At 49.5% G+C, this 26,309-nt stretch overlaps 1 protein-coding gene across 1 annotated transcript; it reads left to right on the forward strand.

Moving 5' to 3' along the window:
* Positions 1-89: 89 nt before the first annotated feature.
* CATSPERG (cation channel sperm associated auxiliary subunit gamma) lies at positions 90-24,426 on the forward strand. The gene is made up of 29 exons (XM_016165284.2): positions 90-155; positions 1,140-1,423; positions 1,511-1,564; positions 5,519-5,663; positions 5,959-6,085; positions 6,268-6,340; positions 7,272-7,427; positions 11,978-12,149; positions 13,382-13,519; positions 14,510-14,569; positions 14,806-14,925; positions 15,401-15,451; positions 15,555-15,684; positions 16,184-16,295; positions 17,315-17,473; positions 17,556-17,668; positions 18,367-18,580; positions 18,913-18,975; positions 19,078-19,276; positions 19,449-19,567; positions 19,707-19,787; positions 19,875-19,931; positions 21,604-21,760; positions 21,972-22,035; positions 22,159-22,254; positions 22,549-22,641; positions 23,629-23,721; positions 23,810-23,909; positions 23,994-24,426. The coding sequence occupies exons 1-29, from the start codon at positions 122-124 to the stop codon at positions 24,258-24,260; spliced, it is 3,531 nt and encodes a 1,176-aa protein (XP_016020770.2). The 5' UTR covers positions 90-121; the 3' UTR covers positions 24,261-24,426.
* Positions 24,427-26,309: the final 1,883 nt, after the last annotated feature.

Here is a 26,309-nt window from a genome sequence, read left to right on the forward strand (position 1 = left end):
AGGGGGTAGGCGAGGATGGGAGAGGCAGGGGAAAGGGAGGAGAGTCAAGGGACCAGGCAGAGGAGGGAAGGGGCGGAGGAAGGGCAAGGCGAGAAACCGGGAAAGCCAAACAGAAGGTGCGATGAGTAGTGGCGTAGAGTCCATTGCTATCCAGGGTATGAAAAGGGGTAGTCAGGAGAGGGTCTTGGACGAAAAAGTATCGCGTATCGGCGGGAAGGTGAAGATCGAGGAGGTGCTGACCTACATGGCAGCGCCTGCAGGGAACGAAGAGAAGGTGCAGGGTGAAGAGAGGTCGCTGGGTGAGGGGAGATCTAAAGGCAAAGCGAGTGTCTCTAAGAAGAAGGGGCGGGGCTCTGGGAGGGGGCGAGGCGAGGAGCAGGCTGAGGATAAACAGCTTGTCAAAGGCCAGGGGAAAAGGAGGGTTGATAAGGGGCAGGGGCGGGACAAACAGCGAAAACAGAGCCGGGAGCAACCTCTAAGCGAGAAACAGGGGCGGGGACAGGGGAAGAGGCGGAGCGTAGAGGTCCGCGACCCGGACCGGGAGAGAGGCGGGGCTAGGTACAAGACCGGGTATCCCGGCAGGGCCCCAGCAAGGAGAAAGGGGCGGTGCGAAAAGAAGTGGGCAGGTTGGGTAAGTGGGGGCGGGGTCAGGTGCCGGTGCAAGTGTAGGTGCGAGGTCAGAGAAAGTAGCAGGACTGGGGCAAATAGATTGGATGCAGTCAAAGCGAGATACAAAAACCGAAACCGGGTGAAGAGTAGGGGAGGGACGCAGAGCAGACTCAGAGGAAAGAACAAGGGTAGGGCAAGGTTAAGGGGCGCGACGAGGAGACGGAGCAAAACCAGGAGCAGGGGCGTAGCCAGGAGCAACAGTAGGGGCGGGACCTGGAGTAATAGCAGAGGTGGGATCCAGAATAGGAGCAGATGCAGGTCCAGGAACTGGAGCGGGGTCTGGAGCAGGGGCAGAGAAGGGAGCAAAAGCAGGGGTGGAGCCAGGAGCAGGAGAAGGGGTGGGGCCAGAAGTTCCAGCAGAGGCGAGTCCAGGAGCAGGGGCGGGGCCAAGCGCAGGAGCAAGGCAGGATCTCAGAAGACCGCCGCGGAGCGCAGTCTTGCCAGCGGGTGTTGATCCCCGCATTCTTCAGGTTCGAGCCACGCTTCGCGCTGCCCCGCAATGTCTCCTGTTGGCCCTGCGTGGCCGAGACTCCGAATCCTGTGGGTGCTGCGGGCACTGCTGGCGGTGTTATTGTCATCGTGGAGGCTGTGGGCTAACGAGGATAACCAGGAGTGCACCTGGCAGGTTGTCCTGAACGAATTCGAGACGGTAGGCAAGAATGACGGGAGCGACCGCTTCTTCGATCAAGAGCCCCTGGACACAGTGGATAATTTGTTCGGCTTTCTAGTGGACGCGCCCATCGACCCGGATGAGGTGAGGGGACTGGGGTCAGGAGAATGGGAGAGGTCCTGGACCCTCACCCCTCTGGGCTCTGGAGATTTGCCCAAATTCTCCTTGCAGAATTATTTGGGCTTCCCTTACTACTTGAAGATCAACTACTCCTGCAGGGGAAAGGTAAGTGGGTGCAGTGGGGGATGGGCCCGTTCTGTCTGGACCTCGGTTTCCCCATCTCTAACATTTTAATAGTTGTGGCACCGCCAGATTCTGGCAACCTTACGGATTCATAAGGATTGCCTACTATTGCAGGCGCATAGTAGATACTCAATAAGCTTTTTTTTTTACCATTAGAAAATTGAAATATAATTCACATGCCATAAAGTAAATCATTTTAACTGTATAATTCAATAGTTTTAGTGTATTCACAAAATTGTGCAACCATTACTACTATCAATTCTAGAACATTTTCATTACCCCCCAAAGAAACCCTGTACCCCCATCCCTCCAGCCCCTAGGGACCTCTAATCTACTTTCTGGCCTTATGAATTTGCTTATTCTGGACACTTCGTATAAATGGAAACTTTTATGTATGTAGCCTTTTATGTAAACATATATGTAGCCTTTATGTCTGGCTTCTTTCACTGAGCATATTTTCAAAGCTCATCCATGTATCAATATTTCCTTTTAATATTTGACTAATATTCAATTGTATGAATGTGTTGTTACATTTTGTTTATCCATTCATTAATTGATGGACATTTGGGTTACTTCACTTTTCTGGCTATTATGAATAATGCTGCTATGAACATTTATGTATAGGTTTTTGTGTTAACATGTGTTTTCAGTTCTCTTTGGTATATACCCAGGAATGAAACTGATGTTTTATATGTGAACTCTTTCACTTCTGAGGAACTACCAGTCTGTTTTCTAAAGCAGCTGCACCATTTTACATTCACATCAGCAACATGTGAGGGTTCCAGTTTCTCTATACACTCACTAACACTTGTTATTGCCCATCTTTTTTAACTATAGCGATCCTAGTGTGTGTGAAATGGTATCTCCTTGTGGTTTTGATTTGCATTTCTCTCATAACTAATGGTGTTGAACATTTTTTCATGTACTCATTAGCCGTTTATCTATCTTTGAAGCTATGTCCGTTCAGATCCTTTGCCCATTTAAAAATCGAGTTGTATTTGTATTGTGTGTTGTAAAATTTCTTTTTTTAATTTAAAATTTTCAACTAGAGTTGACATTCAACATTATTTTATTATATTAGTTTCAGGTGTAGAGCATAATGGTTAGACATTTATATAATTTACAAAGTAATCCCCCTGATTAGTCTAGTACCCACCTCGCACTATACCTAGTTGTTACAATATTATTGACTATATACCCCCTGCTGTCCTTCACATCCCTGTGACTATTTTGTAACTACCAATTTGTACTTCTTAATCCCTTCACCTTTTTGTAAAATTTCTTAATATATTCTTAATATATGTCTCAATGTATTGAAAGGGCCTGGGCTGAGGCATTCCTGATACTGTATAGTCTATAAATTTTTTGTTGCATTCTGTGGGTTGTCTTTTTACTTTCTTGATGGTGTTCTTTGAAGCGGAAAAGTTTTGTTTATTGAGATATAATTCACATACCATAAAATAGCACCAGTTTTAAATTTGTTGTTGTTGCTTGTGCTTTTGATATTGTCTAAGAAAGCTTTGCCTAACCAGAGGTAATGAAGATTCATGCCTATGTTTTCTTCTAAGAGTTTTTTGTTCGTTTGTTTTAGCTTTTACATTTAGGTCTTTGATCCATTTTGAGTTAATTTTTGTATACAGTGTAAGGTAGGTATCCAACTTTGACATGTGAATATCCAGTGATTCCAGTACCATTTGTTGAAAAGATTGTTCTTTCCCCATTGAATTGTCTTGGCATCATTGTCAACAATCAATTGACCACAAATGTAAGGGTTTATTTCTGGGTGTGATTCTATTGCATTGCTTTATATGTCTATTCATGTGCCAGTACCACACGGTCTTGATTACTGTAGCTTTGTAGTAAGTTTTCAAATCAGGAAGTTTGAGTCTTCCAACTTTGTTCTTTTTCAAGATCATTTTGGCTCAAGTAAGCTTTTCTGAAGACAGTAAAATATTGTAGTCTAGAAATGAATTTCTGGAGGCTGCAGACCTGGATTTGAATCTGCCACTGATTAACATTTACTTGGAGAAAATGTAGCATGATAGTTAACACTCTGGGCTTGGAGCCAGGCTGCCTGGGTTCAAATCCTACCACTGCTATGTAAGAGCTGAGTGATCTCTGACAGGTTATTTAACTTCTCTGTACCAGAGTTTCCTCATCCTTAACAAGGGTATGGTAATGATCATGCCCACTTCATAAAATGATTAAATGTGTGTGAAGCACTTAGCACAGTACCTGGTTCATAAAAAGGACTCAGTGAATCCCAGCAACAAGTGTCTAGGGTGTGATCTTGGGCATAGACTTTTACTCCAAAAACCTTCTCTCCTTACTTGTAAAAGTGTGGTAATAATACTTTACTGTTTATGTGACATCTACTATGAGTCAGATCCTCTTTCTTTTACAGTGTGTGTGGGGGGACACAATGATAAACAATGTGGCCAGGTTTTTCTATGGATTCAGCCCACTAGGGAAGCAGACAACCAGCAAGTAAATGTATAATTTATGAAGGGTAATCAGTGCAAAGAAGAAAACAAAATGAGGCGATATATTAGAAAGGAAGGTGTTAGCTGGGTGATTGGAGAAGATCTGTCTGAGGAGGCTTAAGATGATGAAGAGGGAAGGCTGTGAGGAGAACTACGTAAAGCATCCTGGGCTGAGGGAACAGCCAGCGCAAAGGCCATGGCATAGGAAAGAGGCCAGTGTGTGTGAGGACCTTGAAGAGGCCCATGTGGCTGGAGCAGAGTGAGTGAGGAGCATAGCGGGAAAGGATAGCTTAGGGAGGTGACGAGGGCCTCGTGAGCCCTAGTGAGGACTGAGATTTCGCTGTGAGTGAGATGGAGCCATTTGAAGGTTCTGAGCAGAGGAGGGATGTGATCTGACTCAGGTGTTCAAAGGCTCCCTCCCGCTGCATGGGGTGGGGGTGGGTTGGGGTGGGGTGGAGTAGGGGGCCGCAGACTGTAGCAGACAGGGATGGGAGCAGTGAGACCAGGGAGGCCGCTGATGGATGGTCTAGGCAGGACTTGAGGCTTTACAGGATCAGGGTGGTCGTGGCCACTGTGGCCCTGAAAGGGAGGAAGTCCCTGCCCCATCAACATCTGCTCCCCTGTAGTTGGAAACCCAGGGGCCAGGCTGGCTGTAGTCGGCAGGATTGAAAGGGCCCTGCCTGAGGCATTCCTCAGGATGAAGCCTGTACAAGCTGGTCAGACCTGTTAAATGTCTCCCACTGGTCTGGCACCCCACCCCCACCCCCGCCCCTGCCCAGAGTAGCCTCAGTGCAGCTTTCTCTTGGGGATCCTTCCAAGCCTTTGCATATGCTGTTCCATACACTTGGAACACACTTCTCCACTCTAAGCCCTGCCTGTCCTCTCAGCCCAGCTGGGATCCTGGCGTCTCTGATAGATTGTCCCTGGCTGCCCCCTCACCCTGTTCCCCAGTTCCTTTTTGTCCAACTGTCCCACCCCACATTCACCTGCAGGCCCCAACCTCCAAACCTGACTATCTTCTGACTGGTGAGGTAGGCAGAGAGTCTCATTTCTGTGGGGAGGATGGAAGCCTCAAGAGAGGTCCTGGGAATCCTGAAGCGAGGGAAGAGGCTACTGGCAGTTCTGGGTGCCAGGTTCATTTCACCATCACAATTTTGCTTATCCCGTGCTGCCTTTCTCTATGCCTTCCCTACATCTAAATTCTGTCTGAAGACCTTGGCCCTGGACTCACCTCCTTTAGGAAGACCTCCTGACTCTGTCACAGCCCCTCGCTCCGCCTGGCCTGTCCCCAACCTCAGACCCAAACCTAGACCATGTTCTCTCACTTTCCCATGGTGGAGAGTTTGTTCTCCCTACCAAGTCCAGGAAGACAGGCTACTAGAGGTGGGGTTAAGGCAGGGTGGGGGGCAGAGGCTATCTTAAGGACACACCTGTGAGGCCATCTCGCCCTCAGTCCTCCGAGGCCCTGGTCCGCAAGGGCCACCTGACAGGGCTGAAGCCTGTGGTGATGGTCACCTTCCAGTCCCCAGTTAACTTCAATCGTTGGAAGTTAGAGCATCTGCAGATCCAGATGGAGGCAGCCCCCTTCCGCAGTAAAAGTGAGCCTAAGGGGCACCTGGAGAGGTCACAAGCCTGGCAGGAGCATGAGGGATTGCTGGGGACCTCAGAGGGGGTGTGGGAATTGTTGGGAGCCCTCAGTGGGGTCTGTGACCTGGAGGAGGGTGTGGGGAGGCCTCAGCAGGTTCCATGGCTCAGATGGGGCTACCCAGAGGCCCCAGTGGGGTCCATGGCTTTGAGGAGGACATGGGGAGCTGCAGAGAGATCCCAGTGGTCTGTGGCCCAGGAGGGTGTGTGGGGGCCCCAGCAGCCTCAGTGCCTGCTGCCTACCAGGAGAGAAGTGCCGCGCAGAGGAGGTGTGTGTCATGAGCTGGTACACGCCCATGCCTCTCAAGAACGGCAGTGTGGTCATACGCGTGGATGTCAGCAGCAACAGCCTGGGGCCCTTCATCCCCGATAAAAGGTGCCCTTCCCTACGCCTGGGGCGAAGGGTAGACTCTGGGAGGGACTTCCTTATCCCCAGATCCCCAAAGAAGCCAGAAGGAGACCAAAGGGAGGGAACGGAGTGGAGAGGTGGTTGTGAGCTATGGCAGGAGCCCCTGAAACTGGAATGCTCACCTGTGCCTGCTCCACACCTGCTGCCAGGTTTCAGGTGAACATCAACGGCTTTCTGCAGAGACAGCCAAACAACAAACTCCAGCTCACTGTGGGACATGAGGTAAGGGCACCCAGACAGTGGGAACGGGTAAAGACCGGGTGTTGGGGCCCCGATTACTTCCCAAACGAGTGGTGGACCCCACTTACGGAGAGTTCACTTTCTCCAGGCCCTGTGTGAAGTCCTCTACTCAATGCACAATCACATCATGTCTTCAGACTGACCCTGTGAGGGAAGCTGCTCTCACACACCCATTTTAAAGAGGAAAAAACTGAGGGCCTCAAGGGGTGGAGCCATTTGCCCATAGCCTCTCAGCATGTACATGTGACAAAAACTTGGAACTGTGTCTGCCTGACTCCCGTACTCATCTTCTTAATCATGGTGCATTCATGCATTTATTCAGCAAGCACTTACTGAGCACACAGTGTGGCCCCATGGGAACATAACAGTGAACACACAGACCCAAGTCCCTGCCCTCAGAGAGTTGACATTCTCGTGGGAGTGACAGACACTGATCCAGTAAACAGGAAATCAAGTACATTCCATAGTAGGTTAAAAGGTGAAAAGTGCTCTGGAGAGAATTCAGACAGAGCAAAGGGGGTGGGTCTGTGCAGAGGGGACTGTGGTGTTTAATGGAATGGTCCCGAAAGGCAGAATTGAGAAGGCTGACACTTCAGTAAAGCCTTGAAGGAGGGGAGGGAGTCACGTGGATCCTGGGGGAAGAGCATTGCATACTGAGGGACCAGCCAGTGCAAAGGCTCTGAGGTGGGAATGTGCCTGGAAGGTCTGGGGAGCAGTGAGGAGGCCCAGGCGGCTGAGAGAGTGCATGAGGGGGAGAGTGTGGCGGGGATGGTGTCAGAGAGGTGCCAGGGGCAAATCGTGTGGGGCCTCATAGGTCAGAGTGAGGACTTTGGCTTTTTCCCTAAATGAGATGGAGCCGTGGGAGGGAGGGTAGGGGGTTGCTGAGCAGCCCCCCTGACCCCTCCCCCGGCAGCTCTTCAGTCTGAAGCCTCGGTACTTTCTGAATGTCACATCGAGGCCCCTATGGTACACTGTGGATCAGGCACCTGTGCTCATTCTGGGTGGCATTCCTGATGAGAAGTCCATTCTGCTGACTGACACCAACTTCGAGGACTTCTTTCTTGTGGAGGTGAGTGGTGTGGGGCAGACGGTGGGCTGGGACTCTTGAAGGGTACTGGGCCTCAGCCCCTAAAATGGGATAGGACCTGGGGCTGTGGAAGGGGTCCCCTAAGACATACCATCCTCTGTGAGAGGCAGCATGAATGAAAGACCTGAGACTCTGCAGCCAAACAGCCTGGATTCAAATGCTGGTCCTGCCACCTCCTAGCTGTGTGCCCTTGGGCAAGTCACTTTACCCACCTGGAACTCAGGTTCCCCATCTATAAAATGGGAATATTTATATTTACCGTGTAGAATCATTATGAGGATGATATAAGTTATTACCAGTTGAACACAGGATGAGCACTATGTGAGTCAAAGCTGTCATTATTTATAGGTCCACCACTGGAAATTCTGAAATCCAAAAAGCTTTAAAAACAGCGTTTCCACAAATTTAGGGCTAAAATTCATTTGTCAAGAAACCCTGACCTGAGCTAATGAAGGCTGCTTACATTCTTTTTGCATCTTGTTTACTGTCAATGTTTAGATTCTGCCCTGCAGAAATATTAAAGAATTTGATTACTGGGTGTTGCCCCAGACCCGACTGGTTTACATGTCAGTGCTACATATGTGCATACTACCTTCTAAACCCTGGAAAATTCTGAATTGCTATATACATCTGGCCCCAAGGGTTTCAAATTCTGCATTGTGAGCCTGTATTATTCCCAGAATGGAGAAGGAAGGTCTGAAGGAATGTTTTTTGGTGTGAATGACAAACATGTTTGAGTTGGCGCAGCTGTAGGCAGAACTCCAACCCAATCTGGTTTGAGCAGCTGAATGGATTCATAGTTTTCAGAGCAGGCTTCAGGTGTGACTTGCCTTGGGGCTCAAATGACAATTCCACCTTTCCATTCCACTTCCTCTAAATTAGTCCTGTCCTCATCATCCCAATCCCCAGGCCAGGAAACGAGAGCATCTCTTTCCCAAATAGCTTTTAAAAAATCATGAAATTTATTTCCTCGGTCTTGCTTGGTTCAGCTTGGGTCATGTGTCCCCACATAATGCAATACGCCAGCTGGCTTAGTATGGGTCATGATCTCCATCCTTATGAGGAGGACATCTGAGACAAGAGGCAGAGGAAGGATGGTTCCCCCAGGGTGAAATCAGGATAGCTTTGCCACAAGTTAGGGAAAGAAGGTGGCTGGTTGTTAATGGTGTCCATGATAAACAGTTGTGCTCCATAGCAACCCCAAAAGATTGCCTTAGCTTCTTCCCATCAAGGTCGAAAGCCCCACCTACGATTTCTGAGAACCCCATGTAGATCAATGTTCTTCTGGTTCCCTCTGGCTCTGAATTCCAGCTTCACTGAATTTGTTCAGTTTATGACCCTCACCCTATCCTGTGTCAGCTTTCTCTGTTCTGGGCCAAGTCTTTCCAGACATTGCTCAGTTTTCTCGCTCCTGATCCCAGCATGCCACAGGGAATATGTGGCTGATGTGGATTCTGCCGAAGAGATCTGGAGGGCAGAGCAGTGGGCTTATGTAACAGGAAGAATTCAATTTGAACTTCAAGCATCTATATTTGTTTTTTGTTTAGCATGGTAAAAATCATAAAATTCATAAAATTAACCACTTCAAAGTGAACAACTTAGTGCCATTTGGTACGTTCATATTATGCAACCACTACCTATATGTGGTTCCAAAAAATTTCCGTCGCTCCAAAATAAAAGCCTGTTTATTCTCAGTCTTTAATCACGAGTATTGCTCCAATGTCGCTTTCTTCTCTGCCTCCCTTCCTCCTGTTTCACCTCACCATTCCCTTCCACAGCATTCCATGGAAATGCCCCCTCTGCACAGCTTTCCTCAGCTCTGTGTTGGTCAAGTTTAGATGCTGTAGCAAAGAGACCCCTGAAAGGAAGGGACTAGCTTAAATAGATGCTACTGCTTATCCTCTTAACAGTCTATAAGTGGGAAACCACATCCTTTCCCTTTTCTTGCTTCACCATCCCCTAGGCCCAGGTGCTGATCTTATCTGTATGATCGAAGCCAGGTCCTGCCTATATCCATATTCTGGCCAAAGGGAAAGTGAAGGAGCAGAAGTGGAAAGCAAGCTGTTTTCTCTTAAGCAACTTTTACTTCCACTTAAGTTCCTTCCATTAGTGAGGTATTAGTCGGTTGGCTACATCCAACTGCAAAGGAGGCTGGGAAATAAAATTTCTCCCTGGGTGACACATGCCCAGCTAAAACTCAACAAAGAATGTGGGAAAATGAATTTGGGAGCTCAATTAGCCATCTGCCAAAAGTGGAAGAGGAAATTTGTTGGTTTACATAATGAAATAATTCAGGACTTTAGGTCCAGCTTGACCCAGGATTTCAGATCATGTCATCAAGACTGAGTTGCTCTCTTTTCCCATCTCTTGGACCTGGTTCCTCTGTATTGACTTTATGCTCAAACAGCTCTGTCCCCCAGAATTGCAGATGCTGTTTCTTCTCAGGCCCGTATCCATTGAGAGGGCTCTTTCCCACTACCCTCTAATCTCTGAATCACAATATTCCTTCCACTTGGTGTGGCTCAGGCTGTTTGCCCATCTTGAGTCAACCACTGTGGCCAGGAAAGCCCAACGCACTGCTTACTGAGCTAAATGAGTCAGGACTCTCAAATTTTACTCCAATAAGAAATCCAGCTGACCTACAGCTTTTCTTTTCCTCATGTATATGGGATAAGAGGGAGATGTGGTGATCCTCTTCTAGCTTAACAAAGAAAATTGCCAGGTATTTCTTCCAGGAAAGAGAGGCATCACCTCAGATATTATCAGTACAATACATTAAGTATAACAGCTAATCAAAATGACAGACTTGGAGGGCACAAGTTAGCTTCACCAGGCTTAGCGAGAATCTCTGTTGTCTGAGTGATTGACCAGAGTTTTTTAGAAATAACATTTTGAAGGACACTTGTGAATGCCAAGTAGGGTAGGGGAACTAGGACCAATCATGTTCTCCTTAACTTGGTGAGTGAAATTTCCCTCAACAGCAGAGCCTAGGGTTTTGCTTTGATTTCTACTTTTTATTGGAAAAGTTAGTGGAAATTTTTACTTTTTAGTGGAAAATTTCAATCAGACACAAAAGTAGAGGGCGCAGTATAACAGACCCAGCTTTCATCATTATTGACATGTCGCCTTTTGTTGTCCCACCTTCCCCCACCCCAGAGTGTGTGTGTGTTTGTTTATTTGTTTTAAATTCCAGCCAACATACCATTTCACCTGTCAATTCTTGAAATACCCAAGGAGGTATCTCCAACACACGAGGACTTTTTAAAAAAGAAAACCACAATGCCCAGCAAGTTATAATAACCAGAAAAATTAGCATAACCACTTAATATCATCTAATCTGGCCGTAGTCAACTTTCCTGGTTATCTAAAAATGTCTTTTAAAATTGGTTTGTTTGAATCAGGACCCACACATTGTGTTTAGTTGCTAGGTCTCTTAAAACCCTTCTCACCTGTAAGTCTGCTCCCCGTCTTGCCCTCCACTAGCCACCCTTTTTTAGTCAATTTAAGAAACCAGGCCTTTGTTCCTATAGAATTTGGCCACTTGCTTCCTCACGGAATCAATCCACCTGTTTTTCTGACCCTCTATATTTGTCCGCTCAGGCCGCCATAACAAAGTGCCCCAGACTGGGTAGCTTAAAAAACAGAAATTTACATCCTCACAGTTCTGGAGGTTGGAAGTTCAAGATCAAGGCATCAGCAGGGTTGGTTTTGGTGAGACCTCTCTCCTTGGCTTGCAGAAAGCGTGTTCTTGCTATGTCCTCCCATGGTCTTTTCTCTGTGTGCACAAGTGGAAAGAAATATCTCTGATGTCTCTTCCTCTTATAAATAAGGACACCAGTCCTATGGGATCAGGACCCAATACTTATGATCTAATTGGACCTTAATTATCTCTTTAAGGGCCCTGTCTCCAAATACAGTCACATTGGGAGGTTAGGGCTTTAACATATGTACTGAGGAAGGGGACACAATTAGTTCATAATACCTCATATTATCAATAAACCAGTGGTAAGCTCTAGAAGTTTGATTAAATTTAGATTAAAAAATTTTTTTTTTTTTTTTTGGCAAGAACCCTTTATTGGTGGTGCTTTCCCACTATTGGTGATGTTGCCAATGTTAGTGATTGGTCAGTGAGTTCAGATAGTGTCAGCCTGACAGTGAACTGTATTCAAGGTAGAATGGGATTATTAAAAACATGCCTTGGGCCAAGTGTGGGATTTTTGGGGCCTACATGGGTACAAACCTCAGTGGCCCGGGGAACGGAGACTGCTTAGCAGTACTGAGTGCGCTGTGAACTGCTCAGCTCTAGGAAGCATACAAAGCCCCAGGCTCTTGCCTGGGTTGCCTGCTTTTGTGGCCCATGTTGGGGAAGTTTGGCTACCAAGGTGCTGCTGCAGCGTAAGCAGGCAGGGCACCCTGGGGGTCACTGCATGTGTTCATCCCAAGCAGTTGGCAGAGCAAGCACCTCTCCCCAAGGCAGCAGGTGTGGTTGAGGCCAAGGCCACCTGCTTACCTCTGGCCCTGCTTCTCTACAGTTGAGCATTGACAGTTGCTGGGTAGGTTCCTTCTACTGCCCTCAGGCCAGCTTCACCGGCACCATCTACGACGCTATCGCCACTGAGAGCACCCTCTTCATTCGGCAGAACCAGCTCGTCTACTATTTTACAGGCACCTATACCACACTCCATGAGAGCAACCATGGCAGCGGTGAGGGGCCTGTGGCCAGGTCACATGCCTAGGGGTCCATGGCACCTTGGGCAAGGGACTGCCTGTTGGAGCCCCAGGGATTTGTCTGAGTGAACCCATCCTCTGTGGCACCTGGGACTGGAATTGCTGTGGTCGAGGAGGCAGGTGTTGGAGGGACCTTCCAAGGTCCTGAATTATCCTGCTCACACTGGGTTGGGTGGAGGCTTCTCCCATCCTCTCCACGCTGGGGCGAGGCCTTCATCCAGACTTTGCCAGGAACCGTGAACCGGCCGAGGGAAGAGGGAGATGTGAGAGTGAAGGGAGGAGGGAGAGAGAGAGAGATATGCATGCACACAAACACACACACTCACTCACACAGACACAGTGTTAGAAGGGCAGAGAAAGACATACTAAGAAAGATACACACTAAAGAAAACTTGGAGGCGGAGTGAGGGTGGGAGAGTAGCCTAGGGGTCAGAGAAAAAGACAGAAATAGAGATGGGCTCTTGAAGAAGCGAAGCCATAAAGGAGACTGATCGGAGAAGGAAAAGAAAGACTAGATTTTGCCCTGTCTTTTAAATGCCAAAGCTCTCCTAGTTCTTACAGGTGTTTTTTCCTTATTCAAATGAGAGATAGGGTCACTTGGACTCACAGAGTCATAAAAACTTGTACTGTTACCTATGGTTCATTAGTTAATGCATGTTCTCAATAGCTCCATTTTGATCTCTTTCTTACTCAGGGCACTTTGACAGTGGGAAGAACCAAATTAAGATGGGCTCAAGTCAAAAAAAAGGGGGGGTGGTTATTGGCTTAGACAGCTGAAAAACTCAGGAGCATGTTGGTTTCAGGCAGAGTTGGATCTAGCGGCTCACTATAGCTGTTAGACAGGCCCAGCCCTTCCTGTGCCCTCTGAGGCCCCAGGAAAGAGCATCTTTTTGTTAGTGGTTGCAAGCTGGGAATGTCTCTGATTTGCCCTGCTTGGTCACATCTCCAGCTCAGAACCAATAGCTCTGGCAAGGAGAATGCAAGGGTGGGGTCAGCCCAATCTGAACTTCATAGACAGAGTGTGAGCCAGGAGAATTTTCTCAAGGACAGCTGGGGACCTATGGCAAAAGCCCCTCAGATACCACACCGAATAGCTGCTCTAGTGGGAGAGGACAGATAACAGGCTCATTAAGGCTAGGGAAATGTGGATGGGCGACCTGGGTCCTAGGTTCAAATGCCTGGGCCTGAGGTCCCTTGCTGCCCTGCAGGAAGCTGGGTTCGTGTGCTGGCCACTGAGTGCATCAAGAAGCTCTGTCCTGTGCATTTCCATAGCAATGGCTCTGAGTACATCATAGCCCTCACCATTGGCAAGAACGAAGGTTACGTCCACTTTGGGACCATCACAGGTAAGGATAGGGGACACTGGCAGCCCAAGTGACCCCTCCATGTCTTCTCGCTTCCATGAATTCTGACCTCAGGCCCTCGCCCCTCAACATATGCCTTAAGGAGGGGTCCCAGGCTGGAGATTGACCCTGTGAGTAGAGATAGGTTTAGCATTTGTAGGGAGAGTGCCGGGGTATGTTATGTATCTTTCATGATGTATTTGGCTTCAAAGACTAGAAGCCCAGTTCAAAAATCATTTAAGCATCAAGAATTTGTAGACTTATGTAGATGAAAAGACCAGGTTCTAACTTTAGGCATGGCTGGATCCAGGGGCTCACAGTATATCACTAGGACTCTATCTTTGGTAAGGTATAGCATAGCAATTATAGTACAGATCTGGAGAGAGACTGTTCCAACACACCCAATCAGAGCCACCTGTGGCTGTGGGCAGGTGACTTAACCTCTCTTTTTGGCCTCATTTCCTCATCTGCAAAGTGGGGCTAATGATAGTGCTAGTAGTGCCTGCTGCATTGTGTTGCTCTACAGATTACATAAGTTGGCATATGTAAAGGTCTTAGAATGGTGTTCTAGACATGGTGAGTGCTAGAAAAGGGTTTATTATTATGAGTCCTGTGATTTAGCTTCATTTTCAGGTAAATACTCCTCTTGTGGGGGTTAAGGTTGGCCCCCAGGAGCTCAGGGCTCACATCTCCTGACAGTTTGAGTCACCCAAAAAGAATGAGAGCAACCTCTTCCCTGTTAGCTCTAGCATGAATCCCAGGGTGCACTCTGATTGACTAATTCTGGGTCATGTGCCCAGACCTTAGCCAATTACTATGACCTGAGATGGACATATCTGATAGAGCAGGTGTGAGTGACTGAAGGGCCAGGGGGTGAGACCTGCCTTTTGAATCCTAAGGACTGAGACGAAGGCACCCTCATTCCATTGTGGTGGGGTGCCAGAGGGTCTGGGAAAGGGAAATGCTTAAGCGTGGACCTGCCCTGCTCTGCAGATGGCTACGTATCCTTCGAGATGCTGCCCAGGCAGCAGTCCGTGTGTGAGCGGATACAAGGTACCTATGTCCCAGATGGGTCTGTGGTGGGCGGGTGTGGAGATTGAGGGTGTGGGAGAGGAGGAAAGAGTGGGAGAGGTCCCGGGAAAAGACGGGCAGTGTCCTGGGGATGGGATGGGTGTGGCAATCACAGAGAGGAATGAGGTGGAGAGGGGTGGGGTCTTGGGCTACTCTAGGCCTCCCTCTTTCCCTACCTCTTTCCCTAGGCCTTCCTCTTTCCCTACCTCTTTCCCTAGTTTTTGTCTGCTCCATAAACTGGGCCATATACGTTGCGGGTGACAACCACCTACTGCTACTGGTGGAGATCCAGGGCTTTGCTTCCAAGAAGTATTTCCAAGTGGTCAGCTATGACCTGGGTAATTGGGATGCTTTGGGGGGTTGAGCACACAGCAGATACTGTGGAGGGAAATGTAACTCATGTCACTCTCGGGTAAGGGGTAGTGGTGGAAGACAGGCTTGGTGGGCTGGAGAAACTGAGAAGAAGTCAATGTGACTGGAACAGAAGGGGAAAGGGAAGGGGGGAGATTGGAGAGGTGAGCAGAAGCCAGATCTGGAAAGAACTTGTGGCTCACAATAAGGAGAATTGGTTTTATTTTACCTGAACTGAGAATAGGGCTGCCAAATGCAGTTGTATGGGCTGTGCACTGCACCCCCCAGCCCCACCAGGACTGTCTTCTCAGAGGCAGTGCCTCTTTATAAGGGCTAACAGGCCCCACTGGGAAGTCATTGGAGGGTTTTTTTGGAGGAGCTGGGAAGCCAGTGACTTGCCTAGTTTCAGGTTTTAAAAGCTCAGGGCCTCAGGAGATTTTGCTGTATTCTCTCTACCTGTAGTCACTGATTACCTGGCCATCCTCTACACCATCCCAGAATTCATCCCTGACGGTAGGAGGGGAAAGTGGAGGGGAAGGCCTCAAGGGTGGGTGCCAGGAGGTACCCTGGTGACCCCACCTCACTGCTGTGTCTACTGTGCCTCTGCCCTGGTCAGCTCGAGGCCTGGAGTTCCTGATGATCCTAGGGACGGAGTCTTATACCAGCTTCTCGATGGTGCCCAAGGGCATGTCCTACAACCCGTATAACAAACTGCTGTTCATCTGGGGCAACTTCCTCCTGCAGAGGTGGGGGGGGCGGCATATTCTGCCTCCCCAGCCCCATCAGGGTGGGGGCCCTTTCTTAATACACCAAGTTTTCAGTTTTAACTTCACCATGTCCAGAAGTTATGAGGACTGTAATAGGGAAAATACCAGCTAGACAGTCAGGAATAGGGTGGGGGAAGCTGTGGGAACCCTGATGTGGGGACTCAAACTATGTGAGCAATAGAAGGCATTGTCTGGGGAAAGGTTAGGATGCTTCTCACCCCTCAGGGGCCTAGGGGTCCCTTGACCAATGCCAAGAGCTGTTGGTAAACTGCCAGGTTGGCTGAATTTGTAGATGGGCAGTTCTTCCAGAGAGTTTGGAGTCAGGGGCAGAAGGTAGAATCTCAGGCTTCCTTTGCACATTCTCACAAGGCTAGTGAGAAAATGGATTCTGCGTTGTGTTCAGCCCAGATCTGGGTGAAGCAGATACCCTCCAGGGGCCTTGCCCAGGTGTTCCTAGCTTTCATCTCTACCCCTGCAGCCATGACAGTGAAAACTTCGTTTACCTGGCGGACTTCCCCAAGGAACTGTCCATCAAGTACCTGGTCAACTCATTTCGTGGGGACACAGCTATTGTCACAGAGACTGAAGAGGTGGCCTGCCCTGTCCCTCTCCCCACTTCTCTGTCCACCCCAAACCCAAGGGGTCTCCCTTCTCCCCCGGTCAGGGTAAAGGGGCCCAGGGGAGGGGATGCCCTCAGGGACCCTGAGGTAGGGCAGCAGAAGCTTCATTTATAGCTGAAGACCCTGGAACTCAAAGAGGCTAAGTGTCTTTCCAGAGTCCTTCAGCAGAGGAAAAAGCCTGAGCTCAGAGCTCCACACTCTGACTTCCAGAGGGCCCTCTTTCTTCTCACCATGCAATTGCTCATTTCATAAATATGGAGCATTCACTGGATGCCTGACCCATTGCTGAGGATGCAACAGTGACTGAGTCAGCTCTGGGCCCTGCCCTCACAGGGTGACAGTCCAGTTAGGAACACTGACTAATTCCCAGACAGTGACAGTTGAGAGTAGTCAGGCTGCGACAAAGGAAAACAGCACATACAGATGTTCAGAGAAGGGGCCTGGCCTGTTCTTGGGGTGTGTGTGCCAGGGAGGGTTTCACACAGGGGGCCACATGGAGGGAACACATCCTGGAGGGTGGAAAGGACCCTCCAGGCTGAGGCTCAGGAGGAGGTGAGGTCTAGAGGCAGATGTGTTGGGGGGACGGAGTGTGCGCATCAGTGCAGAGATGGGAAACTGAGCCCAAGGGGATGAGACCTTGGAGGGTGCAAAGAGTGAGAAGGAAAAAAGAGGGCTCGGCCCTAGGAACCCCAGACATTGGGAGTGTATACGTTAGGAATGCTTTAAGTTGCAAGTGATAGAAACTTAAGCAGACTAAAACACCGAAGAAATTTATCATGGCAAGTGGGGACTGGAAGCAGAGGTCGTTGGGTTCCGGGAAGTAGAGAGATAGCACTCCAGAGAGAAGTATGTGAGCTTACCTGGTTCTAGATGGATGTGTGCTCCCAAGCTTTACCCCTCAGTAAATGGGGCCGGCACACTCGGTGGAGGGAGAGGTGGGGTAAGAGGTCCCCATGGCCCTCCTACACACCTAGCTGTCACACCCCTAGATCTGGTACCTCCTGGAGGGCAGCTACCGGGTGTATAAGCTGTTCCCATCCAAAGGCTGGGAGGTGTACATCAGTCTGCAGGTGATGCATCAGTCCTCTCTCCACGCCCCCAACGAGACCATGGTCACCCTTTTCTATGAAGACAGCAATCTGTACCAGGTGCCAGGCGGGGTGGTGGGGAGACTTGGAGGAGCTGCAGCATGGCTGACACCAGCTCACCTGGCCACACCTTCCCATGCAGCTGATGTACCTTTTAAACAACTGGCGAGGCCGGATCGTCAAGAGGCTTGTACCCGTGGAGCAGCTTCTGATGTACCAGCAGCTCAGCAACCGCTACTTCTTGCAGCAGCAAGGGTGAGAAGATACTGGGTGGACCACAGCAGTAGTCAGAGAGCCCCAGGCAGGCACTGCCCACTCCCAGCGGGGAGACAAAGCCATCCCCAGTGACAACCTCAGAGCTGCGATGGGGGAGCTCAGGGCCTATGGAAGCTCAAAGGAGGGACCTGACCCAGCCTGGAGAAAATGCAAATCAGGGAGGGCTTCACAGAGAGTGTGCATGAGCTGTGACCTGAAGGGCGAGGAAGACTTGGCCGGGTAATAACATGGAGGAGGGTGTTTCAGACAGTGGGATCCATACGTGTGAAGGACCTGATGGGGAACAGAGATCGGGGGTTTGAGAGCTGAGAGAAAGCGCAGTGTAATGGTGGCGGCAGGGCCCACGAGGTGAGCCTAGTGGTCATGGGGAGAACTTAGACCTCATCTTGAGGGTCCTACGGAGCCATGATGGAATTAAGGGGAGAAACTACCTGGTCACTTGGGGGGGGCGTGGCAGAGTTAGGGGAGGGAGAAAGGGGGAGATAGAAGGATGATGTCCAGGACTCTGGTCTGAGGGACTCAGGACCTTTAGGGCAGGTGTCCAGGGGCACCAGGGGCTGAGGCTGAGCAGCAAGAGCAGGGTTGGATGTGATTTGGGGAGTCAGAAACAGGCCTGCGGAGTCTCTGGGGAGCTGGCACAGAAATGCCAGCCTCCCTCCCCTACTGCCACCACACAGGAGCCACACGACGCTCTCCTTCAGAAATGTCTGCCCCTTCACGATCATGCGCCTGCATAACCTGCCCAACCCGCAGAGATACACGCGCCAGGAGCGCTACTGGGCACAGCCGCCGCGCGTGCTGGAGCCCTCTGGCTTCCACACGGAGAACTCACTGGCTCTCTATCAGGGCCTCGTCTACTACCTGCTCTGGCTGCACTCCAAGTATGACAAGGTGGGCGTCTGGCGGCTGGGGGGCTGTCCCAGGCCGGGCCTCGTGCGAGATAGGACTGCGGAGGCACAGAAGGCGAGACCTGAGAGGCTGGAAAAACGGCTGCGGAGGGTGGAACAGCAGACCCGCCTCGATGAGTCTGGGCGCTGGGGCAGGGGGCTTGAGCAGGGCTCTGGGAAGTGGCTTTGCGGGTGTGGCCGTTGGGCTGAAAGCAGGGGGGCCCAGGGTTTGGGTTGGGCGCTGGGATAAGGGCTGGGAAGGGGCCTGAGAAAGCCAACTGCTTGGGGACGCTCCCCTCTGCCCCGCCCGGCTCACGGTGCTGGTGGTCCCTGCAGCCATACGCCGACCCTGTGCACGAGTCCACCTGGCACTGGTGGAAGAACAAGAAACAGGACCAGGTGCATGGAGAGGGTTGTGAGTGAGGAAAAGGGCGGCCCTGCCCCACCCCTACCCCCGTACCCTCCCCGGGTACTGACTTCGCCCTGCTTCCCATGTCCCAGGATTACTACTTCTACCTGGCGAGCAACTGGCAGAGCGCGGGTAGCGTTCACATTGATATGATGAGCTACAGAAAGATCTATGACGTCAAGCCTGGGTACCAGCTGCCGGAGCGCATCTTCCTGGATAAGGGCACCAGCTACCGGTTCTCCATCTTCCTGACGGTCCGGGGCCGCTCATTCAAGTCAGAGTTGGAGCTCGGTCTGTGCGCGAGACCCTGCGGGCGAGACCAAGTGGAGTCGGAGCAGCGGGGAGTGGAGTGGAGTCGGGGTAGGGGGAGGCGGGAGGGTGCTGGGACCTGGGCACCATCCACCGGGCAGGGCTCCTGTCAGGGCTGATAGGAGGCTCTAACCCCTCCCTGTGCTATGAGCAGACAACACCTTCCCCCTGCGGAGCCAGTTGGGCCTAGGCTTGGTGCTGTCTGACCCATCCTGTATTCACGCGGTGGTGAAACAGAAGATCTTTATTAATCGCAACTCAGCGCTTTTCTGGGTGAGACCAGGTAGTGAGGAGGTACAGTGGCATATTTACTGGGGCAGTGGACATGCTGGAAGCCGGTGGGTGGTTACTTGAATCAACCCTGAATCTTTGGGTTTGCCTGTTGACCCCTTTATTTCTTTCCCCACCCCAGGTTACGCTCAGTGATAAAAGCTTTTGCTTTGACCAGGGTATTAGTGGACATCACCTCGTGAAGACCTCTGTGATGATCAAGGTGTGGTCCAAGCCTGGAGGGGAAGGATGGGGAATGAGGAGAAAGACTGGGCCCATGGGACCCACTGTCATCACCTACTATCCACAGGTGGTGGGCTCGGCTGGGCACTGCTTCCAGAACACGATCCAGGGGCCCCGCATGCAAGTATTGGACCTTGGGGTACCCGGCCCTGTGCTGGGAGGGAAAGGGTTGGATGGCACCTTGACAGGGCTGATTCTGTGTGCTCCCCTGGGAACCCCACCCACACTCTCACTTCTTTCATCCTTTTCTGTTTTCAGAAAGGGTGGCCCTTACAGCTGTGTAGATTGTATCCAAGCTCGTATGTTCCTCTGACACTGTTCTGCAGGGGGAAGTAAAACATATGAGAGGGTTCTCTTTTCCAATGGCCACAAAGGCCCCGTGTGGGCAAGCTCGGCTCTTCTTCATGTCGCTCTTCATTTGCCCACTCACGCGTGCTTTGTTCACTCCTTTGGGTCCTTGGTTCTTCACTTACTTATACATGCAATGGCCCCTTTGCAGAGAGGCAGATACTGAGGCTCAGAGAGGCGTAGACATCTTCTCCAAGTAACTCAGGGAGCTAATAAGTGGTAGAGGAGGGATCTGGCCCGGAGGCCTTGATCCCTCCTACTTCCCTGCCCACTCACCAGCTGACAAACCATGGTGCTCCTCCCTCTTGGCTTGTTACAACCTAGAGTAGTAAAAAAGGGGGTCGGATTGTTACTACCCCCCAACTCCTCGGATTACATGAGATAATCAGGGTCAAGTGCAGAAAAAGAGTGACTGACCTCAACCTCCATAGTTGTGTCCTGCTATGCTTAGTGTTAGGCATTATTTTCCACAGAAGGTCAAAGTTAACACCCCCACTTTTGACCTGGAAGATTCCTTTTGGGAATCTAATCTGCAACACACCATTACAGCAAAAGGTTAGAAACAACCTAAATGTACATTAATAGGGGGGTGGTTGAATAAATTATGGCACATAGTGCAATGGAAAAATGTGCAGCTGTAAAAAATAAGAAAAGAAAGAAAAGAAAGATCACATAGTGATGTGGAGTGGTCTCCAAAACGTATTCAATTCTTAAGAGAGAGAGAAAAAAAAAAAAAGCTAGGTTCCCAATAGTGTATATAAAGCATTAGCCTGAAAGAGGTTCATTGAGAACATATATTCATGTTTGCTTTTATTTGTGTGAAGAAACTTTGGGGAAATGGGCAAAAAAGTACTCATAGAGGTTCCCTCTCTGGGGATAGAGGAGAGGCAAGACAGTTGGAGGATGGGAATGGAAGTGAAACTTTCTACTATATATACTGGGGTGTGTATATACATATTTCCTCTCCTTCCTCGTTACACTAACCCTAAGCCTAATTGCATTCAGTTTCCACCAATAAGTAAAGACCACCCAGTAACAACAACCAATCAAGTACCATAACTATACAAAGCAACAATACCTAGAAGCCTCCACTAAAAAGCCCAGAATCCCCAGTATCTGAACTCAGATATAACCTTTATCTTCTCATTTTTTAACATACACAGCACTAATATGGCCTCCATAACTAGTTCAGATGTAAAAGCTCCTAAAACAGTTTTGAGGATCAAATGCCTTTGAATATGAATAGCACTTAGAGAACATCACCCAGTGCCTTGCACACAGTGAGAGCTACATAAGTGTTTGCAGTTTAATTAGAGTATTATTTAAAGGAAAATAATGCTTGGATTGCTCCCTGGTAAGAGGAAGCACAGCAAATAGTGGCGGTGTGTGTAGGAGGAGGGGTGTCCTCATCTCACTCCCCAGCACAAGGCTTTTCTCCTCCCGCTCAGGGCAACCTGATGTTGCCAGTGTTTATCGGCTGCCCGCCCGGCAAGCGCCTAGCCTTCGACATCACCTACACGCTGGAGTACAACCGCCTGCAGAACAAACACTACTTCGACTGCGTGCATGTCGACCTCGAGATGCCCTGCTTCCACTTCCGCGACAGTGCGTGTCCAGTCCCCTCTTCTGCCTCGTTCATTGTCTTCTACCCACACCACTTTGCTTTTTCGGGCTTTCCACTCTCCCAGCTTACCTCCCCACCCATCCTCTGCTTTACCCCTTCGTCTTCTCTCTCTCTCTTTCCTCCCCCCAACCCCGTCCTCCACTTCTCTGGCCAAGCTAATTTTCCTGGCCTCAATCCCCTCTGACTCCACAGCCTTCTACCCCTTCTTCTTGATCCAAGATATGGCGACAGGGGACTCTGGCAGTTTTAAGGGCAGGTAAAGGTCTGGCCAAGCCAGAAGCTGACTAGAGTGGGGAGGTGGGTAGGGAGTAAAGTGGGGACTGGGTGGTAGAGCTGATGTAGGAGCCTGAATAACGAGATGCACCTCTGCTCCCGTTAGCTACGTGCTAAAGGTGGTAGGTGGTGGGCCCAACGTGGACAACATCAAGGAATACAGTGAGGAGGAGATTTACCGCTTCAACAGCCCCTTGGACAAGTAATCCCTGAGGGCCCGGGCCAGCCAATAATGAACCTTCCTCCCCTTGCAAACCCCTCAGGCTTCGCAGGTCCAGGTCCACACCTCACCCACCTTGGGATCTCAGTCCCCGCCTACATCAAGTCTCCTAGGTTCTCACAAACTCTTGCCCCACCCCCAATGTGAGGCCCCGCCCACAAAAGATCATTCCATCCCCTAACACCACACCCACTTCTGGCCTCAGGCTAAGCCGGCAGCCCAAGAACCGCTTCCCCCCACCCCCACCCCCGACTGAGGTTGCTCTGTCTTCCACAGCACCAACAGCCTCATCTGGACTACAAAGAACACAACGATGATCACCAAGGACTCGGCCTTCAGCGTCATGTCCCATCAGAGCTTGGGCATTAAGTGAGTGCGCGGCTGCAGATCCCCTCATACCCCACTTGACCACTACCTGTCGGGCCTGTCCATCCCTTCTGTCTCTGGGAGACCTCTTGATCCCCAATGCACGCTGACCGCCTTTGTGTTCCTCAGATGAGGCTGACCTTTACATGAGTTGAACCCTCTGTCTGTGGGGCTGGTCCCTCTTACTTTTTCTTCAGGCCTTAGTTCAGATGCCTCTTCATCCAGGAGGATTTTCTGATGGTTCTAGTTGGGAGAGGTGGCTCCCATAAATTCCTGTGCTACCCCATCCAGCCCTGACCCCTCTGTCACTGTCTCCTGTGGGATCTGTCACCTGTATAGGTTCAGGTCCTGAATAAACTCAATGTAGTATTGGTAAAATGAGGCAATGAATGAATGAATGAATGAATGAATGATAGACATTTATTGACATTTGAATGGAGTTCTTAATGAATGAATAAAACAATGGAAGAAGAAATTAGTATATAAGGGCTCAATTACTATTTTTGTTTCAATGAAAGGAAGAAAATGATGCCATGAACAAATGAAGGAAGGGAGTGAATGAACAAAGTAACCAACTTGCACTTTGTCAGTGTTCAACCTATGTCTGTTGAATAAATTAACAAAGGAAAGAATAAATGAATGAAGATATGAGTTCAGACCTAGTAGATGCTCAAGCTGAAAGAATGAAGGCAGCAAGGAATAAGTGAGGAGTTGGCACATAATAGATGTATAATAGGTGTAATCCAGATGAATGTATAATATGGAATTGACAGATGGGCATGTAAAGGCAGGAGGAAATTAATGAGTAAACAAATGGCCTGTCACTTGCTAGGCATTCAACCAGTCTATTGCATAAATGAATGAAGGATGAAGGTATAAGGTTATATATAGTTGGTGCTCATCTAGAGTTTGTGCGGTGGAGGGAGAAATTAGGGGTTAGCATGTGCTAGACATGATCTGCAACACAAGTACTTGAACTTGGTCTCCCAGGTGGCTGTGTCTGGAGAACTCCCCATGCTATGACACCATTCCCCATAGCATCTTCGCCCCCGAATTCTTTTTCAAAGTGTCGGTGAGTAACAGGTGAGCTAGGCCTGTGACCCAGGTGGGGTCAGGGGCTTTCTGTGGGGTCCTTGACTCCTCTCCAATCCTGGACCTCCTCCCCCAACAGAGGTGTGGACCAGAGCACATACTGTGACTACCAGCTCATCTTTCTGCTGCATATCCATGGGCTTCCACTCAGTGCCAAGCGGTCGTTCATCATCCTCATGGTGAGTAGCTTGCCAGGAGCTGCCCTGCCAGTTGGAAGCGGCCCCCCAGGCTGCCCACCTATGCTTGTTGTATGGTAACTGCAGATATCGACCAGCATCTTTCTCAGCCTGGTGATCCTGTACATCATATTCTGCCTCCTGCTGCCCCTTATGGCGAAAACCTGCAACATCCTTCGCTGGAAGATCAAAAACATCATCACCTCAGAATTCTACTACACTCACAGCTCCTCTTCCAGAGTCTTCAGCAGCACATCTGAGACCAGATCCAGTGTTAGCTCCAGGAGCAGCTTCCAGGTGGTAGAGAAGAACAAGCCTGAACCTGAAAAAATTGTAAAGAAGCCACTGACCTGAGTGTCTTATCTGCCCCACCCAAACCTCACCCACTCTCATCCCTTATGTCCTGGGCCATCTTGGAAATGCAACCTGTCACCCATCCCCAGCCTTCTTTCTGCTTTGCTTGAATTTTTACTTCTCCTTTAGACCACACAGCCACATAGATCATTAAAATACCAAAATCCTGCCGTGCCAGCTGGTAAATAGTGGCTTCTTTGTGTGCCTGCCAACTCAGCCCCTCGCCAAGGTGCCCCTGACTTCCCTATAGTCAAGCAGAGTCCTCAATGACCCAGGCCAAATGTTATGGCCTGTAGTCTGTTCTTATTGTTAAGTACCCAGGTTTAGTACCAATTGCTAAATATATTCAATGTCAAACTTAAGGAACGAACTTTGGAGAGGTTAGGATCTTTGTTTCAGATACAAGAAGCAAAAAATTTCACTTGAATGGTCCATATGGAAATGGTAATATATGGGTTTTGTCAATATAGGCTTGGGGTACAGTTTGATCCAGAAGTCTTCAATATCTATAGGATTCTGGCTCCATTTCTCTGTAGCTTTTCCTCCTCCGCCCTCCTCTGAGTGTGGCCTTTTACCTCAGGTCAGCCTCCCTCACATTCTGAGCTGCACATATCTACCTTATTATCCAGAGAAAGAAAGGAGTAGAGTCCAACATTCGCAGGCTGTCAGTCCTGTCAGTCACCCTGTTTGGATGGGGTCATAAGCTCATCATTTTACCACTCACATTGCCAGAGGAATGAGACCCTGGTTGGTTTAAACCAATCAGAGCTCATCCCAATCAGAGCTGAGGGCAGTCAGTCCCACCCTAATCTCATGCTCGTGTGTGTGTGTGTGTGTGTGTGTGTGTGTGTGTGTGAGCAGTTCTTGCAAAGACAATGTGCTGTCAAGAAGGGAGAAAGGAAGCTGAAAGGCAAAAAGCAAATGTGCCCTTGTTCTTCACTCTTTGTCCACCCAATGAGCTCACCTCTAGCAAGAAGTCTCAGGAGAAACAACAATAGATGTCCTCCATCCTCTACCCTTCTAGTTGTAGAGGCTCAGGGGACATACACTCTGAGGAGACATGAGAGCAGACAGCCAGACCAGTCTGTCCATGATGAGACAGCTCCAGAGTGGGTAGGGCCACTGGGGTCATGTTATAGAACTTGGGAAATATCAGAGAGGCAGTCATAGCTGAGAAGATGAAGGATGTGGTCAAATGTTAGAATGATGCCCCTGGCTGCCCTGTGGAGGATGGCTCAGGACTAGAGCCAGAGATCCCAGGAAAAGAGTAGGCCAGGGACCTAGACAGATGAGGATGGTGCTAGATCAAAGCCTGGTACAGGAAGGAGAGGAAGGTGCAGGCGGAAGATATGCTCAGAGCCCTAGTGAACAGGTTGTGGGGGTAGTGGACCATGGAAGGAGTGGGAGCATTTAGGAAAAGGCCTGGGTCCTGGGGGACAAAGAGACTATGTCATTGAGATGAAGATCAGGGAGAAGAAGCAGGTTTGGGAGAGACACTGAGGCCAGTTGGGGTCATGGTGTTGGAGGTTCTAAAGGAGGCTATCCAAGAGACTGCAGGAACCTCAGATCTGGGGCTCAGGAGGGAGGTTAAGGGTGGTCAAGAAGTATGAAACAATAGCAATGAAGACTCAGCTATCAATAAAATTAAATACATTGATGCAATTAAGGAGAACATGAGAATATCCTGTTTTGACCTGTCTTAGTCCATTCAGGCTGCTACAACAGAATACCATAGACTGAGTACCTTACAGCAACAGAGATTTATTTCTCACAGCTGTGGAGGCTTGGAAGTTTAAGATCAAGTCCAGATTCCATGTCTGGTAAGAACTTGCTTCCTGGTTTGTAGACAGAAATTTGCTGTATTCTTGCATGGTGGAAGGAGTGAAAGAAGTCTTTGGGATCTCTTTTATAAGGGCATTAATCTCAATGATGAGGGCTCTCTCTCATGATCTAATCACTTCACCAAGGCTGTACCTTCTGATGCCATTACACTGGGGGTTAGGTTTCAACATATAAATTTGGGGGGTACAAAGATTCAGTCCAGAGCAG

This window comes from Rousettus aegyptiacus, unplaced genomic scaffold, assembly GCF_014176215.1.
Source record: "Rousettus aegyptiacus isolate mRouAeg1 unplaced genomic scaffold, mRouAeg1.p scaffold_m13_p_14, whole genome shotgun sequence".
In the NCBI taxonomy this organism is placed as follows: domain Eukaryota; kingdom Metazoa; phylum Chordata; class Mammalia; order Chiroptera; family Pteropodidae; genus Rousettus; species Rousettus aegyptiacus.

What these genes read in the sequence shown, in the direction of transcription:
- CATSPERG (XM_016165284.2), top strand. Translation starts at nt 122, where the DNA reads ATGAGTAGTGGCGTAGAGTCCATTGCTATCCAGG. An exon ending in CGCCCATCGACCCGGATGAG is followed by an intron (nt 1,424 to 1,510) that starts GTGAGGGGACTG and finishes TTCTCCTTGCAG; the next exon opens with AATTATTTGGGCTTCCCTTA. An exon ending in GGTCGTTCATCATCCTCATG is followed by an intron (nt 23,910 to 23,993) that starts GTGAGTAGCTTG and finishes TGGTAACTGCAG; the next exon opens with ATATCGACCAGCATCTTTCT.